This window comes from Bidens hawaiensis, unplaced genomic scaffold (assembly GCF_021521415.1).
Source record: "Bidens hawaiensis isolate Kalapana, Puna unplaced genomic scaffold, B.hawaiensis_p1.1 tig00006390_1, whole genome shotgun sequence".
In the NCBI taxonomy this organism is placed as follows: Eukaryota; Viridiplantae; Streptophyta; class Magnoliopsida; order Asterales; family Asteraceae; genus Bidens; species Bidens hawaiensis.
In genome coordinates, this window is record NW_027491431.1 from 1,105,794 (window position 1) to 1,133,386 (window position 27,593).

Sequence of the window (27,593 nt, forward strand, 5' to 3'; positions counted from 1 at the left end):
TTATCTAAAATGGAAGAAGAAACCTTCTTTACCGGAGACTTAGGCATCCATTTATGTTTACCATTGTAAGATTTACTGTTGTTTGTACGAATGGATGGTTCAGTCTCTGGTTTGCGTGTAGAGGGAACAGACGAATTTGTTCTCCCGACAGGCCGTGATTTAGAAATCGAGTTAGTTTTTGAAGTCGAATCATGGTTTCTATCACTTCTACTAGACAGCTTAGGCTTGGTCTAATGAGGACTAAACCTACCAGATTTGTTCTTGTTCCAATCACCGACAGAGGGATTTGCCTTATGATGCCCGAAATTTCGTCGATAGGTATCACGAGGCATATTCCTCTGATAAAATCCATAGTAAGGAACATATGGACGATGTGGACAGTTTATAGCAATATGACCAGGAATCCAACAATTATAACAAGTTTGACGTTTTATATAAAAATCATTGTGGTGAACCTTTTGTCTTGACCTATTGTGTGGGTCAGGTCGCTTAGCTTGATGTTTACCATTAGACATGTCGTTCGGTTCGACACCCTTTTGTTCATTTGAGCATCCCTCTTTAATGAACTTGGGTGGTGGGTAGTTTTTAGCAAATGTTTTATTTTTATTTTTCTTATTAAAAACCACATCATCAGATTTCACAGTTTTAACAGAATTAACCACACAATTGTCTTTGTTCTTAAAGCCAGAGCCCACACAAACAGTCGAACTAACAGAATTCAAAACAGGCAGTTTTAAAGAAACATCAGAATTAATGTCTTTATTAAACGAAACACAAGAGTCATCATCCTCATCAGTCCATTCCTCAACAATTACTTTCTCTGCACATGAAGCAAACATGTTAGAATCGTTCACTCCTGGAGTTGATACATTTGTATTCACATGATCAGACTTTTCATTCTTATCTTGTTTACCGTACTTCATGCCCTGTACCTTTTCTTCCTGTTCTTTAGTGACAGGAAGTCGAACATAGTTGTCATTGTAAGGTGGGGATACCCGACTATATCCTAGGCCCTCACCTTTGTTTTCCTTCCACCATAACTGATTATCAATCATTGAACTAACTACTTTACTGGAACCCTCGAATTTTTTGAAATCAAGTTCAGCTCTTTCAAATTTAGCATTTAAATTCAAAATCTCTATTTTGGAGGCTTCCAGTTTAGTGGTTAATTCAGCAATTTCCTGCTTGGCATCTAAGTGGTGACAACACTTTATACTGAATTCAGATTTAAGCTTAGAAAAATCTTTTTGATTTGCTTCTATTTTATCTAAGAAGGCTTTTTCATTTTTCTTAAGTTTAAAATTTTCAGATTTCACTCTTTCCATATCTCTAATCAAGTTATCATTGTGGAGTTTATATAAATTAATTTTATCAACACAATCTTGAGAACATGGTTGAAAGCTTACGTCAGATGAGCTGGGAAGAGTGAAGGCCATGAATGCGAATTGAAGTTCCTTGATTTGCTCCTCAGCAGCATTTTCTTCCTCAACATCCTCTACTTGAGCATAATTGGCGGTCTGATTGCCAATGTTGACAGGAGCCATCTGATCATCCCAAGAAAATTGTTGAGCAACCAAACCTCTTTCACCATTTCCCGAACTACCCCCAACTTCTCCTCTAGCATTTCCCACTGGAACCAGCGCCCTCTCCGTGTTTCCTTCCTTTGCTGGATTGGTACATTCACGAGCAAAGTGACCCGCCTCGTGACAGTTGTAGCATCTCAGAGTGTCCTTGTTAAAACCCACTTTCTGATTGTTTGGCATATTCCAATTGTTCCTTCCCGTTCTCTTAGTGAATTTCTTGGCCCGAAACACTGCCATGGTGATTTGCCAAGAGATATCCATTTCTTCAACATCATCTGGATGGAATTGATCAAGCTCAGCAGCAACTACAGGTTGAACCAGATCACCAGCTAGAAATGCATTGTAGCAGTTCATGAATCCCGCCATTAAAGCTATGTTCTCTTGAGTTTCTTTTGGGATAGAGGGAATCTGACTGGAGTTCTGACTGGGAGCAACACCAGATGATTGAGGTTGAACATTAGCAGCAGGAGATTGAGCAGACTTGGTGCAAAATACTGGAGCTGGTTGAGGTGGGATGGAAGAAGATTTGCCTTGAGTGGACGTATACATTTGGAAGTTTCCTTGAGGTGGAAGTTGCTGAGTGGCCTTAAACATTGAGAAGCTGTCTTGTGAGATGAGGGCATTGTTGGAAGCAACATTGTACCCAGCTGCACTGTAGGAGTTTGCATGATTTATAGCACGTTGCTTGTCATCCACGTCACATGCCTTAATGGTAGCCAACATCTCAGATATAGACATCCTGTTGAGATCTTTTGTCTTCTTGATAACGGCAACATTCATATCCCAACTTTTAGGCAGTGAGTTCACCAACTTGTTTATTTCAGAAGTTGCTAGATAGATGCTTACAGATCTCATCTCAGTCACAAGAGCTATGAACCTTTGAAGTTGAGTTTCCAACGACTCTCCCAAAACATGAATAAACATGTTGAATTTCTGTCGCGGCAGGTCTTGGCGACTTCTCTTCATGTCTTCTTTTCCTTCATACACCTCAATTAAGGCCTCCCACAACTCCTTAGAAGATTGAAGTTCTCTAAAACCCAGAGAAATCTCAGGTGAGAGTGCCATAGTTAAGGTTGAGAGCGCCTTTTCATCCTCTTCAATTTTAGCAAGATCATCATCATCGTACATAGCAATAGGCTTCACAACAACTTCAGTTGAGTTCTCACGTTGATACGTGATGATTTGGGGTCCCCTAACTATGCTTCTCCAGATTTTTGCATCTTTCATCTTGACGTACTTCTCGAATCGACATTTCCATTCGCTGAACCCCTCATGAGACAGTAGACGAGGCACACGAGTGGTGGTCCCCATTATGGAATCCAGTTCTTGATGGAGTGAAGCATTGGATGACCCATTATTATTAGTTAATTGATCCATTTTATTTTTAATCAGTCCAAAACAAATCTTAAGTCCAGAAAACTCTAAAGTCCAATACATAAAGCCCAAATTAAGTTGATCAGGTCCAACAACGTTCACAGTATGCGTTGACCGAGAACCAAAGATGACCGAGAACTGAAAGAGTTGACCGAAAACAAAAGAATGTTGATCGAGAATAAAGGTTGGTGACCGAGAACAGAGATTGTTGACCGAGAACCACAGAATTTTGGCCGAGAACCCTTAAATCTAACCGAAAACGATCAGATTTCAGAAGAAAACCCTCAAAACTAACCGAGAACCAATTTCCTTGGCCGAAAACTAGAGATTCAGTTGGATTTTGAGTATAACAAACTCCCTAGTTTAGTGGGATTTGATTTGTTTCCAAAACAAAATCAATCTTTCACCAAAAGCAATCCTTTCTCTTCTCCGATCAACAGTTCGCCGGAAATACAACCAAACCACCAAACACTTAGATCTTGAATCCGTTGATATCACAATAACGAGCCTGAATAGGTCAAAGGCTCTGATACCAATTGTAAGTCCCGAATCTGGATCACTACAATATGATATCAAGTATCTTGATGTTAGTGCGGAATCCTAACACAAGATTATTCAAGACAATAAGCAAGAACACGTAAAACACACGATGGAGTGCTTCAAAACACATGTTATTATTAACGTCGGGTGCTTAAGCACTATGCTTACAATACTCGTTCTACCAACAACGATACTAGACGGCCAAAACTTAATTGAACGACCTGAACCCTATACAAAGAGATCTATATATAAGGTAGCCAACATACTAGCCCAACAAAAGCCTAAAGCCCACCGAGATCCATAAGGATCTCGGTTTACATAATGCACCCCAAACTAAGCCCAAAGTACAAGCATAAACCACAAAATATATCCCAACAGTAATATCTCGAATTTTTCGAACTCGTATTTGTTTACGTTTAACCCGACCCAAGAACATTTTTAGATCTTTATTATTAATCAAAACCAAATATTTATAAGTATTAAAGTTTTCTCATGTTCATTTTATACCCTTTATACTTTCCATGTTTATTTCTTGTTTTGTGCATAAAATGTTCAATATTTAACCAAATCCCAAACTACAAGGACCATATATGACAAATATCAAACTCCAACGCCCCTAGAGCCGGGACGCTGCATGATGGCACCACCATGGGGTGGCCACGCAGCGCCATGACCCACCTGATCAGATTACATGCTTGATTTGCTTTCCTAGTTCGTTTTTAGCATGCAAATCGCTTATTTTTGGCATAAATCGAGTAAATTAAGGTCCAAGAAAAGGAATATAACTAAGATAAATGTCCATGTTCATTACTTATTGTCCAAGAATGAATTTTTACTGATCTTTCATTGATTTCGTCATTTAATACTTATTCGGTTACTTAAACGAGCAAACTAACCAAATTGGTTCGTTTTTGCATATATTATATAAACAAACCTCATATTATCTGTCATAAACTTTCTCATACCCTAGTATATCATCCTCAGCCGTCACCCTCCCCTGTTCTTCGTAAAATCCTTAGGTTTTTTCATTATTGTTGAAGATACAAGCATAAATGATTGACGTTGCTTACTTTTGGACTTTGACTCTTCGTTTTGGTTGATCCTTTCAATTTCCGGGTAAGTTGTAAACTAAGAAATCGTTCATACATATTCCCTAGTCAATAACCTTCAATCAATTTCGGTGGTTGAAGGGTGTTGACTGGTCAATTTGCTTAAAACCCGTTAAAGGGCAAAACAGCCAACAAGTTTGACTATTCGTTTTTTCATGCTTCTGGTCAGAACCAATGTTCGGTCCAGAAGACTTTTATTCCCGTAACAAAATTTTAAGGCTACTGACTAAAACCCGACTTTCGAATCGCTGTTCGGATTTTGGTCAGTACTGACTCGTTTAAATCTTAAATGTAACATAACCAAAGTTCTAAACATCCGTTTGGAATGATTCCAGCGGAAACGAGTTCGTTTTTACTCATATTTTCATATCTCAAAGTTTCAGGTTCTGTTGGTTTATTTCGTTTGACACGTTAGTGGACGACTCACTTAATCATTAACTCGTTTATTCATATTTGTATTCACCTGCCTTTAATCTAAGGTGAGTTTTATCATTCCATTATTTTACTAAGTTTCTAACGTTTTAGGGGCATATGCGTATTATTCGTATTTCATATTATATATATATATATATATATATATATATATATTTCAAATATAGCAATTGTGTAATTGTGTGTGATTAATCGAATATACTTGTTACATGCTTACTTGTGCTAATATTCATTCATTCGTATATTTCGGAGGGGTCCAACATATCGTCTTGTATAGGGTGCTCATATTATTGACCAACGCTCGATTCTCTTGGCAACAATCTAACTACTTGCTTATAGTTTGATTTATTTACCGCAATTTACTACGTTATGCTTATTTATCATACGATATCATATCATTGCAAAACTGGTGATAATCTCACTCAACTTTATGTTGACAAAATGTATTGTATTTTCTACGCATATGCAGGTTATCATGTAAATTGAAGATTGAAGTTTGGATACCTAGACAAGACCTTGGGATTTAACGAAGACAATCATTGTTTAAGTTTATTTGGATTATATTTACTTAATTGGAATATTTTGTTATATTTGGATATTGTGTGCACTTTTTGAAATAAAATAATTAACTTATAGATATTGTCACTTTTATATTATGATAGTACCTTTGAGCTGTGAACAATCGGCTTACACCCCGACATTTTCGACTTAGGTTGGGGCGTGACATGATTGGCTGAATTAGACGTTGTCTTTGACCGTTTGGACGGTCGTGGTGATGATGTCGGGACCGGATGCCACTTTGACGACTTGTGCATTGTCTCCAAATTTCCATCGTATTGAAATATGCATTACAAACAGCCTTGTATTGTTTTAAGTAAGCCTCCATCACATTGGTATCGCTCATGCTACTTTTTCTATTGTTTGTAATGCAGGTGTGGACGTTGGTGAAGTTGGTTATTTTTGTGCATATTGCATTCCATTTGTTGTAGATGAAATCATTCCCGCGGTAGAATCCTCGACCCATTATAGTAAAGAACTTAGTACGTATTTCTTCCTAAAACTCAGGGGTATGTTTACCGTCACCTTCGATACATATAAAAGCTTAGTATTGGTCAACAAAAAAATAAAACATGAAATATATATAAATATTTTAATAATTTACCTTGAATCGAGTCTTCGGATGAGTCGATCCACGCACGCGCCAACGCCAATTCCTCATCCGCTTCCCACTTTTGTCTTTCGACCTTTTCGTTAGTTGTTTGACTGTCAGCATGATTCTTTTTGTTGTGACTTCGTTTACGAAGAACATACGGTTCGAGTATTTGGGTTTATGGTATTTGGGTTTCGAGTACTTGCGAAAACATATACGGCATTGGCGGTCGAAAGAACATATCAGTGGTAAACGGTTGCATGGGTGGAGGCATTACGGGTCGATGTTGGTTGGCATAGAAAAGGGTTATTAGGGTTGTTGTTATTTGCGAGCAAACTAGCCCACCACATTTGAGCCGGATCCCATGGGTTCGGGTTTGAGCTCGAGCTTGTGTTCAGGTTTGGATTTGGGTTTGAGCTCGGATCATAGTTGTGGAAATTTGAGATTTTTTGAGTGAAATGATGGTGTGAAAATTTGAGAGTTGTTTGAGTAAAAAATGGAAAATGGTTTGAATTTGTATAGAAAATGGCTAAATTAATTTTTTTTTATAGATAAAACGGTCATATAGCCATTTGAAGGAGGGCCCACCACTCATCACCCTTCCGCGCCCAATCCATCCGCGCCCCAACCTTTGGCGCCCCCCGGCGGTGTTCCGTTCCCCAACGATGCCAACGGCGCCCATAGCGGGAGGTCTACGGAAAAAAAAAGATAAATAATAATAATAATATAAAAAAAGTCACATGGATACCAAATGAAATGACCCTTGTACCCCAAGCAAGATTCATCCCTATTTGAAACTTTGAATATTTTTTACACGAGATTAATCATCTTCCCGGTGCTTCTAGTTCTAGCCACCGACCACCCAATCAATCATGCCTTCAGGTGCTAAGAAGCGAAAAGCTGCTGCTAAAGAGAAGAAATCATCCACAACTCAATCTCATCGAGGTACCCTCTATTCAATTCTTTATGCATTTTAATTATAATTACTGGGCATGGCCCAGTTTCTCTTAAAAATGATTAATGTATTGCTAAAAGTTGAGTGATTTAAATTAAATTCTTTGTCGAGTTTATTCGTTTATTTTGATGATTTTCGGTTGCTGTTTTAGGGCTTTTTTGAACTTGGATTTGATGGATCTTGTGATTGATGTGAAGTGAAGTGGGTCTTTGTTTGTTATATAGTTACCTTTGCTACTTGCCATTCTTTATTTATCTTATTACTACTTATTCATCATACTTACTACTACTACTACTACTATTATTATTATTATTATTATTATTATTATTATTATTACTACTTTCGTCTTGCTTTTAATGTAGCACTTTGATCCCAAAAGTTAAAATTATTAATACCTAATATTTTCATTTGTTAACTTTTAAACACTAACATATAAGATATTTTCTTCATCTCTGATCTGTGAAATCAATGGTTTATATTACTGAAAGACTTAAACCCATTACTCAGTCAGATTTGATGCTCTAATTTGTTCAAATAGTCGTCAACTAGATACTTTGGCGCATCAAACCGCATCGCATTGCTGCAGTTGACGCGCGCATATTAAAATCGAAGCGTGGGTCCTACCCTCCCAAACCCTACAAGTAGCTTTTGTTGTGAGTTTGATTTTACTATGCACGTTTGTTTGTCTCATTGTTTGTTTATATAGTTTTCTTACTAATTTGAACATAATGACTTATGGCAGGAGAGAATAATAATAATAATGTGAAACTTAATTCTCCAACTTCACAATATCCATCAGTGGAGAAGATAGAAGATAACTTATCTGAAAACAAATCTAAAGATATTAACGAAAAAACGAAGAATTTTAACAGCACTAGTTCGAGTTCTATTAGCAGTTCAGATGACGAGTCTAATATTATCGACAAGAATGTGGTTGTTCTAGAATCCGTGCCTGAAACAATTTCCCCAATTGGTGAACCCGTTAAGCCTGTGGATTCGCTGTTAGATGAAGTGTCGCAAGTGTTTGAGGAAATACAGAATGAGAAGAAGAAAGATTTAGTGGTTGCTAGTGAAATGGTTGTGCAGGATGGTTGCTTGACTTCTAGTGTAATTGTTGAACCCGTTGTGAAAGAAAATGAGGTGGAAAAAGGGGTTTCGGTTGGTGAAGATGGTTGTTTGGTTTTGAAGGATGATGCGGCGTGTTCTACGGGTATGAGAGATGTGAGTTCTGAAGTTAATGGTGCGAATCATGTGAATGAAACTGATACGGTTGGAGATTATAATAAACAGGTATATTGTTTATTGTTTGTAAGTGTTATCTTTTTGTATTTGTGATCTTTGAATGTATTATGTAGGTCTATAAACAAGCTGAGCCGGCTTGGCTTGTTTTTGTTGATGAGCTGAAATGTTGGGCTCAGGTCGTTTACAAACCGAGCTGAGCCGAGTTAGCTTTTTTATGTTAACAAGCTGACGTATGGAGGTTGAATTGGCTTGAAAAAAGCTTGAGCCAACTCATAGCTGTCAGACCACATCTCGTATATTTTAAAATATATTTTTTTTTATGTTTTTACACCTATTAATATATATATAAAATGAAAAAAAGAATTATTATCAACATGCACATAATGCATAATTAATAAATTACAAAATTTATTACTACATATATATATATATATTAAAACTTTGGTTATAGTTTATGTATATTAAAAGTTGAGTTTTAGTTAATTAGCCAATTAAACAAGCCTAACGAACGAGCCAACAAGCCAATCTTACTTTGGCTTAGGCTCAGCTTGTTTACAAACCATGACAACTCAGCTCGACTCGTTTATAGTGCACACAACCTACTAAATTGTTCCTTTTGTAAGAAGACAGCTAATAAGTAAAAACAGTATAACATAACTTTTTCTTATAATACATAAGGCATAAACTATTTATAAATATGGATAAAATAGGCAATACTAAACCCATTTCAGCCGGACACGCTACAAAATGTGATTGTTTTTAGAGTATGACCACTTTTGAATATATGCAGGCCCCAGTGGCTTCAACTGCAGTAGCAGTGCAAAGGACGACCACGTGGAAGAGTTGCTGTGGAATATTTGAGTTGATTTCAGGGTCAGAGAGGTTAGGTGCATTTTTATTTGCAAGACACGGGTTTGAGTTAAATTAGTATTAATATTGATAAAACCATGGATCTGACCCATTACCCAACTATGCTGGATCTTGGATCAGATCAGATCATGAATCCATGACCCATTGCCCACATGTCATCATCATCAATCACATTATGCTATTTTCTCATTTGATCCAAATTTGACCAATAATATTAGGGGTGCAAACGAGCTTTAACTTATTCGAGCTCGAGCTCTGATTGTGAGTAATTTTTCAAGCTCTAGCTCAGCTCCTTTAATTTATTATTATATATATTTTTAATTATTTTGTATGTATTGATAAAATTTTTATATGCATTTATAGTTATTGTATTTATTATAACATAATATAAATTGTTTAGTTACGTTTATCATAGTTTTATGTATAATAATATATTTATGTAAATATATATTTAATATAATTAGAAAAATATTATGTAATAGGTTTGCGCCTGAGCTTGATAAGTGAAGCTCGGGCTCATACTCATTTAATAAGCGGGCCTATTCTTAGGCTCGAGTTCTGGCTCGGGCTCATTTAGACTCAGCTCGATTCGAGCCTCTAGCGAGCAGCTCACGAGCGGCCCGACTCGTTTACACACCTAGATAACATACTCGCTTCAAATCTTGTATGATATTGTCATATCTTATTGTTAAAAGACTATTGAGGATATTTTCTAATTACTATGACGGTACGGAGGATTATATAGTGTTTTTTGTGCTTGACATTCTTGTTCATTTGTTTGAATACAGAAACTGAAACTGATCATATCGCGCCATGGGGCTGCTAGTCGGTAGGTAGCTCGACCCACCTCGGTCGTTCTTGGTTTACTTACTTTTTTAGTTTTCTTTTTTTTTTATGGAGTTTTATGTTGTTTCAACCAACTAGAGATTTATATGGTTCGGTTTGTGGTTTACAAAACCTGGTTTAAATATGTAAGCTTACGTATTCGTGATTTAACATATTTCGGTAATTATTTTCCGTGCCAACTTTTACTAAAACCGATCACCAAATAACACACAAATCATTTTCTATATGATTGATATAAAACAATTCTTTTACCACATAGGTACAAATGCATCATAACAATTGTCATTAAAATGCTTGTAAATCCAAGCACAATATGGACACGAAAACTCTTCAGCACACAACAAATGATGAGATCTTGTGACGCTGATCACCCGTAAAGGGCAGCTACATATACGAGTTGAGTTGCCGAAAGGATGATTGTGAAGGCCTCCATGGTTCTCTGAATTACAAAGTAAAGGAACAAATTAATTATTGAACTAGTATTTATGAGATTTTCTATTGTTAATGCACTCACCAAACGGGCATTTCTTCCTTCGAGATCGATTTCCTTCCATGCAAACCTGCATTAAATCATATTTACACACTTTTGAGTTCAAATGGGAAATTATGTATTAATCATCATACCCCATGGCAAGAACAGTAAGGGCCCATGCAATTAGAGCAGATGATACTGCTGCAGGCCTGCTAGTGGAATCCGCAGAACTATAATGGTCCAATCCAGCAAAATTGACGCAATACCAACAACTCCCGCGATCAAACTGAAAGTTACAAAGAATCCAGTGGCTTCATTTCCCATCGGGAAATAAATTGGCGAAAAATGAGTAGGCAAATTATGTCCTGGACCTGTTTATATCACACATAAACATTAGCAATCAATACGAATGCATAGGAGGTAAGTTTAGAGAGTTAAAATGTACCAATGATGAAACCATGGTCAATGGCTCGATTCATCGCCCAACCATCGATGCCTAAAAGTATAGCATACATGCAAAAGTTCAAGACCATAAGAAGTGACACCACGGATCTCATTTGACCGTTGGCCATTTTTAGGTTTTTTGTTTGTTTTGAAGACAAGAGATCGTCGAATCTTGGTGTGGTATAGCTTAAGGTTGAGGGGTGTATATATGTTCTTATAGATGATTTGGGCCCATTTAATTTTGTTTATTATTTTTGTTAAATTAGTTCTTTGCTTGTTAAGGATATTTGCAGCAAAGGGTTTTGTGGGGTTGTAAAGGAGGTTGTATTACTGTTTCATGCAAGTAAGGCTAAGTCAAAAGATGGTATATTCTTTGGTAAGGCTTTTGCTCAAACAATCTTTATGGTAATCAAAGACACGTTATGAACGAGAACAACGAAACAATATTTGGCTAACACTCAAACTTTATTGATCAAGAAATCTGACTCAAAAACTTGATGCAAATTGTCCCATACCCTAAACACGGTGTTTATAGCTAACCTAACACGTTACACTATAATCGGGATTCTAATTAATCAATTCCATAATAATGATCTTCCTAACATGCATCAAATAGGAAACTAGATAATCATTCATAAATTGATTAATATTATTTAATCATTAACTTGCACGCCAAGTTAATATCCTAGCCGTTCCATACACCAAACCACAGGTCGACTCAGGAATTCCCAACAATCTTTGCATTAATTCTCTCTAGAATGATCAAAAAAGTGAAAAAGTGAAAAGTGAAAGTGTTGGGCTTCTATTTTAATGCCAAACCACTTTTGCTTTCTTGTAAAATGTTATGAAAAGAAGTTGGATTATGAAGCTTCACGCTCATGTAATTATGTATACAAAATGTATAAAGTAGTAAAGGAGTCTATGCTCAGTATATATACTACAACAACAACAACAATAATAATATATAAAAAGAATGGTATATTGTTTCTTATACCGTATTTTAAAGAGCTACAAAATGGGGAGATTTTCGACACGTGTCACGAAGTTAGCAGAGAAACGATTTTTATTTTAGGTGTGTAGTGGTGTTGTGGCCCCATCACATTATCACGCCATCTTTATTTTATTTTGTTTTTATAATTAAATTAAACAAATAAATACTTAATAAATTAAATAAATAAATACATTTAAATTAAAAAAGAAATACCAAAATAAAAAAATACATATTAAAAAAAACCATAAAACTAAAAACTACTTTCATAGGTTGTGTGAGCTTCGCGTATTTTTTGTAACCGTCGTTCTTCCAATAATACGGCGGCCTATTTGGTAAGCCCCTTTTAGATGAGGTAATCGAGGTCTCGTTCCATTTGCCGCAATTCATATACACCGACAAACCGATCATTGGTGTCGGTGCTAGCACGGAGGGTAGCAAAACGCTCCACGTTTTGAGTTCTGAAACAACCAAACATATCGTTTAGTGGTCCAATTCTTCGCGGGTCCCCACATCGGATCGTGTCGACAACGAACCCTCCACATTTTTTCCATTCTTTTTTCTTCCTCTCTCGGGGGTTCGAGGCAACTCTTGTACGCTGTCGTCCCCTAAATTAACCTCGTCTTCCTCGTTTTCGTCAACGAGGTGGAAGTTATGAGCATCGAAGGGTGTTGTAGGTGTGCTCGGATTTGTCAAAGACGAGGTCTTCAACCGTTTTGGAGCTCAAGATGATGCGCCAGATCGTCGAGCTACCGGAACGGTGGGTTCCCCTTTTCATTTTGGGCAAACCTGAAGTCTCTCCCAAGAAGTTAAATATTTAAATGTCTTCCCTTAGCCCTTCCTGTTGCCCTTGAGTTTGATAGTCGGCTAACGCTCGAGCTTGGATCAATGTTGGTGCCATTTTTGCTGCTACCCCCCAACCGATTTGCTTCACTCGGTTATATATCCCACTATATTTTTGTCAATCAGCGTTTATGACCTTCCAATGAGCTTGAACCCCTTCTTTACCTCGGCTATCAACCGGTTTGCCCGAGATCTGGACCTAAGCTTCAAAGATTTTCATCCAAAATACGCCGGCGTATTGAAAGTTTGTTACAATTAAAACTATTTTTACAATTAAAATTAGTTTTAAATAAATACTTAATATTAATAACTTACAAACTTCGGAATCCTCCGAAATGGCGATCCAATCCCGCGTGAGAGCTAGTTCCTCCTCCGCTATCCATAGCATGTAGTCACGTGGCACCGCCGTCTCCCCCAGCTCCTTCCTTTTGTGTTTACGCCCCCCTTTCGGGTTGATCGGAGGCTTGCACCGATTGAGTCTTCGGCACCGTCTCCGGCTCCCGATCCGGTTGGCTAACCCTAAAACAGGCATGGGGTTTTCGGGGTTGAGAAAGTTGGCGTACATGCTTAAGTTCGGGTTGGGAAAAGATATAAATAGTTTAGGTTCGATTGGTTTTGGGTGTTCGAGGAGTTGGTTTGTTGGTTTTGCGGAGTACGGTGTTGCCTGAAACCGATCCATGGTTTAGGTTCGGAGTATGATATTGCCCGAAACCAAGCCATGGATGGTTTGGGTTGTTTCTAGGATTCATTTTCGTAAGTAGTTTTGGAGAAGTGGTGCGGTATTTTTGTTTGAAATTGGAAATGTTAGAGATGAAGTTTCTATTTTTGGAGAAGAAGATAGCGCGTGTGTGTATATATATATATTGTTTTGATTTTTTTTGACCGTTGGTGACATTGATTTTATTTTTTATTATTATTTTTCATTATCCAACAGGCGATAAATTTATACCCCTATCAACCCACATATCGGGTGTAGGGGGGGGGGGGCGAAAATCGCCCAAAAAACTAGTTATCGTCCCATTAAGTTACACCCATCAAATACCATTCATGTAACAATTTGATTTTCAGACTTTTAATCATTCCTTTAGGTTTCGAAATTTAACTTTTTCAATCATGTTTAAACTTAGTTTAATTTGAATATTATTATTGTTACATTGAAAATTTTGGCATATTTATTTATGCTCGTTTTGTTCATTTGTATTTGTTTAAAATATTAACAAATAATCATAAACAAACACGAAAACGTCTTCTTCATTGATAAACAAATACAATAAATAAATCAGTTTGTCTAGCTGTGTTCATTTAAATATTCGTATTAAAAGATACACAAGGATCCAAGCTAGTAAGGAGAAGCATACTCTGAAAAAGTTCCCATCCAACTATCTCATAAACTATAGTGTTTCTTCCTTACAAGTTTCAAGTTTGTCAAGGTGTATGGTCTTTGTTTTTAAGAAAAAAGGAAAGAAACAAAGAAAGCCTTGTTTATGGAATTTAGTTTTGACAGAGATGTTGAGAGAATTCATGTATGCGGATTAAGGGTGTTTGAGATTGCTTATGTTATCTCCTTATGACTTATAGCTTACACATTATAAGTTATAAGGTGTTTGAAAAAGTTAAAAATTGTTAGTGAATAAGTTATAAGTTACAACTTTGTAACTTATAACTTATGACTTATATAAGTTATAAGGAGGTTAAATAAGGAACCCAAACACTCCCCTAAGCACGCAACTGCGATCAAGCATTCACGGGAAGAAAGCATGTAAATAATAACTCTAGAAAAAAAAAAAAACTCAGCGTGGGCTCATATAATATAACTAAATGTATCATATTGGGCCTGTTGGCCCAAAATTAGTAGTTAGCGGGGTAAATTTCAATTCAGTAGATAACTAAGCACATGCAAATACTTGAAGCTGTTAAAGCACGCGGATCATAACTCGAATAGAATTTGGTTAAGCTATGAGAGGGATTGACCTGAAATTAACTTTAAGAATTATTGACCTAATTGTCAAACCAAGGCAAGTCAGCTGGTTTCGGTTACAGTCGGTTGGTTCACGGTTCGATTTACAGTTTGACGGTTTACGTTTTTGTTTACGGTTTGGGACTTAAAACCAGCTGTTTAAATTGAACCGAGCGTTTAATATTTTTTTATTTATTTGTTTATTTTTTCATTTTAGAATTGTAATCATATGTACAAAGTATATTTAATTTATATTCATGAGTTAAAACACTCCTTTCCAGTTAAACTACGCACAAAAGATAGAATGCTGATATCACTGATAATGTTGATGAGATATTGACTTAAAAAAAATTCATATTGGTTAATTTATAAAGCAAGTGCTCTTTTCATTCTAAGCATCTTGTTTGTCAGTGTGTTTGGATCATGTCAACCCTCTTTGACGTACGAAACGACATTCTAAGTGGATCTCACTACCTTAAGGTTCGTGTTAATAACGACTATTAAAAGATTTAACGGTAGTCCTTTGCCAACCGTTCAATTTGTCATCTTTATTGAAAAATACAAGTTTGGGACAAGATTAGAACATTATTTTCCATCCTGGTGTAAGTGGAGTGCAAATATGATTCGTGGTTGGGAGATTGAATGCCTCATAGAAACTCTTAGTACAAGATAAGGATAAGTGAGGTGGATGTTGCTAGCTTGCACCATGATCACATCATTTCTCAAAAGGGTGACCTTGTATAGTTGTATGTGTTCTATTTGGCCTCATGGTTGTCTTTTGATCTTATATATTATTCTTTCTTCCATATATAACTTTAGCTTTTTCATGGTATTTTGGTATATGGCTATGATATATGATGATATCAAACAAATCATGCTTCTTTAACATGAGAGATAGGTGCCAATTGGGTAGCTAAAAGCACTCTTTTTGTCATGTAATATATAGCTTCTTGAAGTTTAAAAGTAGCCTATATATACTACTTTTGTTATGCAACATGGCTTCTTGAAATGTTAGAATCAACCTAATGAGATTTATAAGAAAAAACAAACGGCCAAGTAAAATCACACTAATAGCAAGCCATTGGTAGGTTCTGCAGAGTGTAAGTTAAATCAAACATTTTCTATATCCCTGAAGATAGAGAGGCTGATAGAGAGGTTACTCTTATTGAGACCCTCATGTATTCAAGAAAACATAAAGCGTGGTACAAGGAATCAAAACAATAACAAAATAAAAGATACTTATAAATTAATAACAAGAAGCTACTGATTACAGAAAATAGTGACAAAACCATTAAAACAAATGATCAATTCCGGACTACTAATGAAATCAAAGAGCAACTCATTGGACACTTGAAACTCAAATGGAAGATGTAAGATATATGGTTTCATTAGCTTTGCAATGAAGATATGAAACCGGAATATTTTTTTGTGGCATTATTATGAACTTGACTATGGTATTTGCCATCTTTGAAGGCATGGTTTCTGAGCTATACGGTACACTTGCCTTCCACCATGTAAGTGCATTCTTGACTAGACATATTTTCCCTTTTCAAGCATGCTTACATAGTTACATGCACATTTAGTATGCTGCGATAATATATGAATCTTAAACCCGTTAATGTAGGAAAGGATGTTAAAAATCCAATCTTCTAGGTATTAGAAGTCTTAACCATATGAAAATTCCTTCACTTGTGTCGGCATGCGGTCCCACATTTGTGCTTCTACTTTAAAGTCGTCCTGTATATGATTTCTATTAGATCCAATACCACTAGTTTGAATTCAACCGGCTTTGTATTATAAGTTTGAATTTATGCTTATTGTAAGGTTGAAAGGGGTCAAATGACACGCATATGGCTTGTTGCGACATGGGTGAAAGATTAGACATCATGAGTCATGACACTAAATAGTTTCATGTGTGATGTTATGTCAAGATCTTAATCAACTACTTGTTGCCTACTATGTATCTTTGCATTGTGTTAATAACTCTGGTTTTCAATATAAGACAGGATAGACTTTATATATCTTCTCAGTTCTCACATGTACATGATATTGATAGTCCTACGTGGGACCCTTTATGAAGCCCACATTAGATTGTGGGAAGAAAATCACAGAAGCCCATAATTGATAATGGAAATGGACCTAAAAGAATAGAGTAGTTGATATTTGAAGCAGCATTCCTATCCATTAATCATAACTAAAACACTTCCTGACCACACATTTAATCTGTTAAGACTTAAGGGATTGCAAGTCAATTAAAATCCATGATCATTCAAGGTTGTTCATAGGGCCACAAGACTTATGGTTGATATTTAAGAGAGACCACTCAACATTTCTTTATTTGCTTTGACATGTTATAAACTAGGGAAAGTTATGAAAGAAAACAGTGATTTTGTATCTTCTAAAGTTCACACAAATTGTCCTCTTCTTAGGGTTATGGCCCTATCCTTTGGTGGCACAAAACATGATTTGTTTGCTTTTTAACATTTTATTATTATTTTCACTATTCTTTTACGTTTTCTCTTATAACTTATAAATAAATAACGTTTTCTGTAAATTCGATGTAGTGTTGAGGCTTATTTATTTTCATCTACATGCCAATATATATTTTGTAACAAACTGAGTCGTATAGGGTAGAATACATTATGATATGTTTTGAGATTGAAATATCTCATTATGTTGAATGCAACTAAGTTGTAGTAAAAATTGTGTTGAAGTGTATATACAAATAAGCATGTGGTAATAATGTATCAAATTAAAAAAATATAGGGAAAAAAACTAAGTAATATGTTTATTAAGCATATATATACAGAAGAAAAATAAAATTTCGCATGTGAACCATGTTGGTTAGAAAGACGGAAACATTTTGCGTTTTGTACCATCGAAGGAAGGAGTAGGAAGTTGCTACACGAGTGAAGTACATTGACACCAAAATGGGGACATTTTTGTGTAAAATATGATTCATCCTACCCACTCTTGATCCTTTTACTTTTTTCTTTCCTTTTGTAAATAATGTAACCATTTCATAAGTAGATATTGACTTTGTGAATCCTCCTATTTGATTCTTCATTACCGTTATTTCTTTTTTATAAAAATATTGATAGAAAATTGTCTAGAATGAACAATATGGTTCAAGAATGCTAAGTATAGATAACAAGTAATGAAATAAAACTACATATTCAAACAATAGATTGGAATGTTGTACTAGTTTATAACTAGGATAGTGGCCTGTGTTACACACGGGTGAAAAAAATTTCAAACGTCATATATATATAGGAGAAGTATAGTTTGAAAACCCTCTTGAGTTGAGAAAATCCGTGAAAACCCTATGTAAAATCGTTTTTTTTTTCTGTTACATGTAATATATGTTGTTACATTTAATACAAAACATCGAAAACATAAAAAAAAACTATTTTGCTATTTTTTTTACATTTTTTTAGTAATTTTTATATATGTTTTCAGGAGAGAGAAAATGTAAATAAACTTTTACATTTTTTATTAACTTTAATTGTGACCACAAGATTTGATCTTTAATTAAAAACATGTGGTTGAGAATGGGTATCTAGAGTTTTCACAACTCAAGTGGGTTTTTATCCTAACCTAACCTTATATATATATATAGCTATCATAAGAATTCTTTAATTAGTTATAAATAATTAATAGTCAAAATCGGTTTTTAAATCATTGAAAAAGAAATAGATGGTTATGATTTTAGAAAACATTAGTTAGTGAGGTTATGATTCTAGAAAATATTAATTAGTGAATTATGTTGCAATTCTAGAGATAGAAACCTTGTAAGCTTATGTGGACATCCTATTTGATGGCCATGTGAATATCTTGTTTTGCTTTAATAGTATAGTAAGAAGATTAGCATTAGAATTAAAATTATTTGATTAATTATGTGGAAATTATATGTATAGAAAGTGAATGACATGAAACATTAGATGGACATCCTCGGAGAAAGACAAGTGGATAAATTGGTTTTCCTTTAATATATTAGTTAGATTAGATCTTTATATATTTCATATATTTCCAAGGCGCCCAATCTCATCAAGGCCCACCCCATTGTGGTGGATAGCATGATAGCCGCATAATCGATGAATAGCGTTTTTACTAGGGATGTAAATTTCTAATACAACAAGAAAACACAACACAAACCTAGCAAGAAATTCGAAGATTTGGGTTTGGCATAAATGGGTTCGAATAAGTTTCGGGTCAAACCCATGAATCCGTTTAATTAAACGAGTCAGGCTCGGGTTTGGATCTGGTCAACCCATGAATCTGTTTAACACAACTTGTCCAGCCCATGTTTTTTTTTTATTTTAGTTTGCTAAAAAAATATGAAATAAGTTTAATTAGTAAGGCATCTTATGTGATATTATCTATAGAGTAAAAGTGGTGATTGATGTCACAAACTTTAGCTTGCTGTTTTAGGTTTTAGATAAATTATTTGGGAGGTTAACCAATATGATATTTTGGTCCAGTGGTTGTCGATCTATGTGTTAAAACAATGATGGTGTGGGACGCAGGTTAGAATCCGGTTTCAAGTAGGTGGTGGTCTTCTCTTTCTTCAGCTAGTATTACATGTGTATTTGCTTTGTTATTAGGTATTCCTTTATTTATTTTAAAGGAAGACATATACTTTTATGAATATCTTACAATTTATAATTATTATTAATAATAGTTATAATTATAATTTGTTAACGTTTTATGTCTATGGCTCGGGTTTTATCGGCCAAATAAATGCCTTGTTAATTACTTTAATTTTTTATATGTTAATCAACCGAACCCACATTAGTGCACCACTACAAAGCAACGGGATATAAACAAATCCGACCTACCCGACGCGTTATCTCTGACCTATCCGGTGCAAAGCGCCGGGTAACACAATAGTTAAAACTAAAATAGAAATTTATATGAGAGTTTATAATTAAAATACAACGGGTGCTTAGTTTAGAACCCCGCGTGTTGTGCTGAGTAGGGATGAGCCCGGTTACAACAACTAATAGATCATCATAGTCGTTACACAATTTCTCATTTTTGCCATTATCAACAAAGTATGGCGCAACGCCTCTACGGGTGCAACTAAAGTTGCCACGCCACCTGCCACCATCATCACCGACTAAAAGAGAAAGAAACCAAATCTTGTCACACCAAACAGGGAGCCACAACCAAATCAACCTTTGAGCCACACAAATCTTAGTTATAGTAACTGTGAACTACAACCAAATATCAGAAATAATGATGATAAAGATCCAGAATCAGAAACATTAATTTATAAGTAAATCCAAAGTGTTTTTGTCGTACAAAATAAAGCATATAATCAAAGGTTTAGGTTATCAAAGTGATGCATTTTCTTTTCACAATTGCATAAGATTCGATTCAGAACATATGAAAGTCACAATCTTTTAACAAAGTTTAAAGCTTAAATTAATTACCAATTATTTATCAAGCAATTAGCATTCTACAGTTCCCAAACTAACTATAAATTTCCTGCACTATAACCTGCATAATTAAAATTTAACCCATCCCCTTTAAATAAATATTTAGTTCAACTACGACCTACAATTCAGCCATCACTAAAACAACAGTAGAATAAGTCCAATAATCCATGACACACATTCTAGTAATTTGAGTTTTTTACTCTAAACCGAATGAATTTTGAGTTTTGAGCAAAATTTAACAATCCCAGATGTGTAAAGTAAACGTTTTGAGGCCACGTAGGATTTCCTAACAGAAACCGACAACATAGGTCAAGAACCACCCACAGCTAAACAACCCACAACAAAACTGCCATTAAAAGGAACAGTAAGAGACCACCACCGCCACATAGGGTTTCGAAACAGTGGTCAACCACCTTCCCCACTTTCTTCCGCTGCAACACAACGAAACATGCAAAAAACCACCACGCCCCCGCCACACAACCGGCCACTGGACCACCGTGAACACACCACCAAACCCCTTCCGACTGTGTCCACCACAAAAGGTCACCGGACCAGCGCTGCAACACCACAACCCTAAATCAGGTGGTGCTAAAGCCGATGGTGACGACGGTGGAAGACGACGGTTATGGGGTTGATTAGAAATCACCGGCAATGAGACGGTGGAACCGCTAGAATGGAGAGAAAGAGCGGTAGAGGTTGAACCGGTAGTAGAAAAGAGAGAGAGAGAGAGAGAGAGAGAGAGAGAGTGAGGTGGCTGTAATTTATGTTTTTGCAGTGACCCTAAGATGAAGATGTATGTTTTCAAGAAAAGCACAACAAACGTGTGCAGGTGTAAAGTTGGTTAACACATGGAGCATCCAAAATGAACGAAAAATGTACATAATAAGAAGCCATAAGTATAAAAACTAAATATATAATAATAATAATTATTATTATTATTATTATTATTATTATTATTATGAGTGTGATAAGAAAGTTACAATTTAAAATATATAATAATAATAATAATAATAATAATAATTGTTTTATATAAACTTATATATTTACTGTGAAAATGTCCCCTTATAATATTAACATGTGAAAATTAATTAAAAAAAAGCGTCTTTTGAGTCAAACAGTTTTGAGTTAATTTGGATCCTCGTGAATATTTGTGTCGGTTTTATATTCATGTGTCTGACATGATTTTTAGGTTTGGGCCTTGTTTAGGTTTGTGCCGGGTTGGACTTGCAAACCAGTAAACACAACCTATTTAACACCTCTATTGATAAAAACATTTATGACTCCGTCACCAACCCAAGTCGTTGATCGATCAACCATCATTTGTTCTAAATCTCCATGAGTTTTATATATCATACGATTGGATATTAGTTCTTCTCATTCCTTATTTTGCAGGCCAATGGACTCAATGATGATGAAAAATTTTCTTCTATCAAAATTCGATTTACAAAATACGCAACATGTACAACCACAAAACAATAAAACTTTTTCCGCGTAATTATAATGGAATCAAAAGGCATTATTTATTTCCAACACAAAATTAATATCTTAACAAAACATGACTTGCTTCATTGCAATTATGCGGACCTCAACGAAGTCTTCTTGTTTAGAATCTAGATGTGTGAAAATATGGAGTCAAACCCGTTGTTAACGAGGTGCGTTTCGTTGGTTTTGAAACGAAAGAAAATATGCGTATTCCAAAGGGAAGGTTTGCGAAAGACAGGATTGTAAAAAGGACCACGTACATGCACCAATTTTCTCGTGGCCATACTTTTCATCACGAGAATCATCAAGAGTTTTTTTTTCCCTTTTCCAAAGGTCAAGTTAAAGAGCAGTGATCGTGACACTTTCAACATGTGTTCATCTTTTAAAGTAAAAACTAGTTAAAGACTCCGTCCCGCGTCGCCTCAAACTTTATTCGCAAATGAATTCCCTAACGTCTACGCAGGTTACCACGTTAGAAAACCCATTACAATTCGCACCCTCTCTCTATAGATGCTTTAAACCGGCGCGTTGCGGTGGGGACAAGACGGTAACTCGGTTGGTATCAGGCCGATTTGTTATGGTACCGTCAAAATAAAAGTTTTGTGAACAAAGTTGAAACGCTAAGAATTTTGTGTCAAAACTATAAATGCGTGAAACTTAGGTGGCTAAAGTTTGAAGAAGAGGTAACGTTGTTGGCCAAAGTTGAAAATTTAAAACTTTTCTTTCTAAACCTTTAGTGGCCAGATTGAAAGATTTTAAACTTTTAAAATTTTGTTTCTAAACATTTAGTGGCCAAAGTTTAAACTTTAAAATTTTGTTTCTAAACATTTAGTGGGCAAAGTGTAAAGTTTTAAACTTTCCACTTTGCCTTTTAATATATAATAATTTTGCATACAATTAAAAGTATCATCAATTCATCATGCATGGAGTCTTTTATGCCTTAAAAATTTCAAGCTCAAATGATAATATTAAAAAATAAAAAAAGAAAAAAACTATAGCGGAAGGGAACCCAAACCAAAACCCGACAAAGCCGCAAACATTTAAAAACTTAAACAGTGAAATTTTGGTTTGGTTCGGTTATCCTAAACCGTCCCAAATCCATATATACACCCTCTTAATTTCAAGTACACATGAACCGGTGCAAAAAGTGGCAGTTATTAGTGATCGATTTATAGATGGATTGATTTGAATAAAGTGTGTTACATTTGGGTTCATTTGAGTCTAACTTTTATCATATGATAGATTAATTTGGAACGACTGAAAGTAAATAGTTAGATATATTTTTATGTTGCATGGCAAATTTTATAAAAAAACGTTAGTGGGAAACTAGCAAAAACCTCAAGATAAAAAATCAATGAAACAAAAACGAGACAGAGTACACCATAAACAATTAGATATTTAGACCAGCCATGAAATACTTCCTAATTTAAAACGAATTATAATTTACAAGAAACACTCACAAATAAAACATTATTAATATTTTCCACCACCTATTGTTCCTTTAAACTATTGGTCACGTATTTGACCAACCGGATTGACTTGAATTGCAAATGGGAGAGTTACGTATATGGCTGTATCACTCTCGTCAGTATATTATTATTATTATTATTATTATTATTATTATTATTATTATTATTATTATTATTATTATTATTATTATTATTATTATTGTTATATGTTAGGTTACATATAGTGCGTGTACCATATATATTGATGTATTGACACGGAAAGGAGTTGTAACTTTGACGTCTATTACATTATACGAAAGTGTAAAAATAGACCGTTGTAACAAGCATGTGACCTAAAGGTTTATTGTCGTTTTTCATCATGTGTTAAGGTTATTGATAAATCTGATCTTGTTGATTGGGTCAACATAAAGTTCTCTTCTTAAAGGCGTCTAACTCACGCTTCTCAAATTAAAACTAAAAAAAGATAATAATAAAAACAACAAACAAGCAAACGTAATTTTACAAAGAAAGTAATATTAACAAATTCCGGTGATGGAGATATCATCGAACCCATCTTGATTCGGGCTATTTATGGATGTATGTATGTATGGATATATTATTGGTTGAATGGAATAATAAAAGGGCCCATAACAAAAAGGTTCGTTAAATAAGCATTACTTTTAATAGAACAATCTTGCATGAAGTGTGTAGTTTAAGAAATCTATTTATGAAAAGGGAATAATAATATCTGTTAAACAGAACCTGATTTTTTTTACCAACCGGAGTCTACAGACTAGCTATAAATTAAAGAGGATAGATAACACTTGTTATTTTTTATTAAAGACAAACATAAAACATACCCAGCCAGCTAACAACTAGAAAACCACAAAAACAACACAAAAATAATAGAATCAGGTAAGGTTTGCTCTCTTGATGCCCAACTTAATCCTCGTTATTGAGATGATAAAATGTTGTTGCCGTGCCCGCGGTGGTGGTGGGGGGGGGGGGTGGTTTGGTTCTGAAGAATCTCAAGTCAATTATTTGTAGTTGATTTTGGATGTTATTTTGATTGATTCCAAAGATATAATCATGAGGGAAAAAAATCATGGTTATTAGTGTTATAAGATATTTTGATAGTGTAATTCTTCCAAATGGAAATCATGCAATGGGGTGGAATAAATCGGGCATGTGTGAAGATTGTTGTTTGATTGTCTTCCTACCAGTTAAATTTGAATAAGAGAGCGTTTGATATTCCGTTCGTTGTTTGCCCGATGTGTTCTTTGACGGTGGAATCGATCTTTGGACCATATTTTTGGGGAATGTAGTGTTGCATGTAGAATCTGAAATGACATTGGTAGGTGGCTTGATATTATTTTATCGACTGCTAGAAGCCTCGACAAATTATGAGCGGTTGGAGTTGGCTTCGTTTTCTAAATTTAAGAGTGTGATCAGAGCTATTATTTTCACAACTTGGTAGGTTATAAGGATAGCTCGTAACAAAGATAGTACTCGGCTTTTAGTAACATTCCGACCATCTTACCCTCTCTAAACCCTAAAGTTGTGTTCTTCACTCAATTTTTTTTTCTCAACCCCACTTCTATATTCTTATTTTCTTTCTCGAGAAAACAATGTTAGTGATTTTAGTAGCATCAAGCAATCGGATAGCCTGGGTTAAGTTGTAAACGAAATAAGTATTCACAATGCATAAAATGATACAAGTTAGGAGATATGAAGTACACATTTATCCAACACTATTATGACTTCGGTATTAAGGAACCTCTATAACTTTATCATGAGGGGATTCCAAGGGGCATTGCCCCTTGACGGTTCCGGGGCAATACCCAAGCAGGATCAAGGGACCAGATTTTGTGAATAGGAAAAAATTTCTTTAAAATGATCTTTAAAAGTTACTATAGGTTGGTGGTTACAAAAGGCCAATAGTGACTTTGAAGTTCGATAGCAACTTTGGAACTTCAATAGTCGCTAATCTAGCTATCAAAGTGCGGCTTCTTTGGTACCGTGCTGCTTCAGTTACAACCTAACCTGACATAACCGTAACAATTCCAATTTTAGGGACTAATTTTTTTTTTCTTTTAACTTCTTGGCCGCCATAAGTTTGTGATCATATGACAGCTTGATCCACTTAAATGTTTAGTAACTTAGGTTGCTCAATTAGAATCCAAATAAGGAAAAACATTCACCAACCGAAAGTCCGAAAGTAGACGGATTCAAACCCTTAATTTAAAGAAAATAAAAAAAAGTTTTAAAACATTTTATACGATCTAAAATCTTCATGACTTTTTTTTAGACAACCAACATTTTTAATTCTATAAAAGATATGACAAACCCCTTTAGAAAAAAACTTTTAGACCACCCCATCTTCTGAATTCTTTTCTAGTTGAGTATAGATGTCTTTAAATTATTTCAATACAAAAATATAATTCACACTAAAAGAATTATTGGTTTGAATGAATATTTCTCTTCCCCTATGTAGGCTACAATATAATCTTTTATTTAGAGATAAGATTTACAAGAAATTATTACTCGATACTAATCTTTAATTTACTTTTAAAATCATACCACTAAACCAATAGAGCATAGTTTCCTAATGTACATTAATTTTATAATACACAATCGTATTTCTAAGTCAAAAAATGAAACTTATACATACTTATCACAAAATATTTTTATTCTTTTTTGGTTGGATATAATGAAAAGCGCCACCGAAAATATGTGATGATTGCTATTTCCATTGATGAAACAGAACATCGTACTCAAAGCACTAAAAAAGAAAAAGAATATTATTTCAAATTTATGATTTTGACGCATCAAATAATCAAATATTGTCTATTATAAGCTTTTTGTTATTCTAAACTTGGAAAACTTTTAGGGCCCGTTCGTTTCACGGACTTTTTTTAAAGAATTTGGAATTGGAATTGGATTTGGAATTGGAATGTTTGAGAATCCCTTTCATGTGTTTGGTTGGTTAATATGTATTGGAATTGGAATCTTCTTCATTCTCGGGTTTTTTTTTTTTTTGAAGAACGAGGACAACGAAGGAAGCGTTTTAGTTTTTTTATATTTTTCGTTTTTGATTTATATTTTGAGTTATGATTTTTTTATTAATTTTTTTGAATTTTTTTTGAGGGGTTTTTATTTTCCATAACAATCCTTTAAAATAGGTGGGATTTTGAAATCCCATGAAATGTAGGATTTGATGGGATTTAGTTTTCATTCTCATTCTTTCATTTAATGAAACGAACATATCAATTCATGAGATTTAAAATCCCATTTCTTAGAATTCCTTTCAAATCCTTGAAACGAACAGGACCTTAGAAGTCGTCCTTCTTGGGTCTCTTTTGATGTGTTGATGTATGTATCTCATATTATGTTCATCATAATCACAAATTTGGTTGGTATCTATCTAGTAAGAAAAGGAAGTAAAAAGTCTATGAGACTGTTTGGTATCTTGTGTTGAATCTTTTTTGTTTTTTAACGGCCAATTTGTTTTAAGTTTTTGTTGTGATCCAAGATCTCTCAAACCCTTCCAACTCAAGATGTTTAAAGGTTTTGCTGCCAAAGTGTTGAATCACTAAAAGACCTAACTAATTAAGAGGTAGCTTCTGAATCATTCAGCATGACTCTGAAACTTAACCATTAAGAGGCTCCATGAAACTTAACCTGTTACCGATTCAAAGATTAAAAGACCACCAAACAACCCATAAAAGATAATTACTTGGTAGTTGGTAGATATTAATGTTTGACATTATTAATAATTGTATAAGAATAGTAACATTCCGATTTTACCAACCTGTTGTGATGAGAATACTATGATTCGTAGAGTGGTGACAAAATCCCACTTTATTAGGTTAGTGTAATGCAATGTGATTTCAATTAATTATTTTAAAATTTTAACAAAAATGTCATAAAATGTCAAAATTTGAGGTTAAATGTGTAAATTATTTTAACAAAAATGTCATAAAATTGTCATGTAAATAAACTTATAAATCTTGGACCCAGTAGTCAACTAAGCTTAGTTCTATCCTATATATAAATGATTAGAAACAATGAATAGTTGTTTGGTCATAAATTCATTTTTTGATAACTATTATGAAAGATACTACGCTTATTGAAATTTTGGTTGTCGCGTAGCTTGCTGCCCACTTATCTACCACTTCATTGTAAATAGTTTGGATGTTTTCTAGTATTACATCTGTAATTAACTTTGGCTAGGACCATATAGTCACAATACATAAGACTTTTAAAAGTTAGTATACCCTCATATCATCCATTTAAGGACATTAAATAATGCTATGTAATTATGTGCTAATTTTAGACCTTATGTGTTAGACATGTAGTTCGGTATTTCTCAAACGGCAGAAACTTACATTCCTAAAGTTAAGTTGAAGGTGTTCGA

General features: G+C 34.7%; 1 protein-coding gene and 1 pseudogene across 2 annotated transcripts; one reads left to right on the forward strand and one right to left on the reverse strand.

Moving 5' to 3' along the window:
• The first annotated feature begins 7,060 nt into the window (after positions 1 to 7,060).
• LOC143632475 (uncharacterized) lies at positions 7,061 to 10,145 on the forward strand. Its single transcript, XM_077100990.1, has 4 exons — positions 7,061 to 7,133; positions 7,886 to 8,433; positions 9,176 to 9,267; positions 10,044 to 10,145. Exons 1-4 carry the CDS (start codon positions 7,061 to 7,063, stop codon positions 10,048 to 10,050), a joined length of 720 nt encoding a protein of 239 aa, XP_076957105.1. The 3' UTR covers positions 10,051 to 10,145.
• A 301-nt stretch (positions 10,146 to 10,446) lies between these two features.
• On the reverse strand, positions 10,447 to 11,413 carry LOC143632439 (membrane protein PM19L-like; annotated as a pseudogene). The gene is made up of 4 exons (XR_013153515.1): positions 11,019 to 11,413; positions 10,726 to 10,944; positions 10,616 to 10,661; positions 10,447 to 10,540 (listed from the first exon to the last, which is right to left on the reverse strand). The product of XR_013153515.1 is annotated as a membrane protein PM19L-like (transcript).
• Positions 11,414 to 27,593: the final 16,180 nt, after the last annotated feature.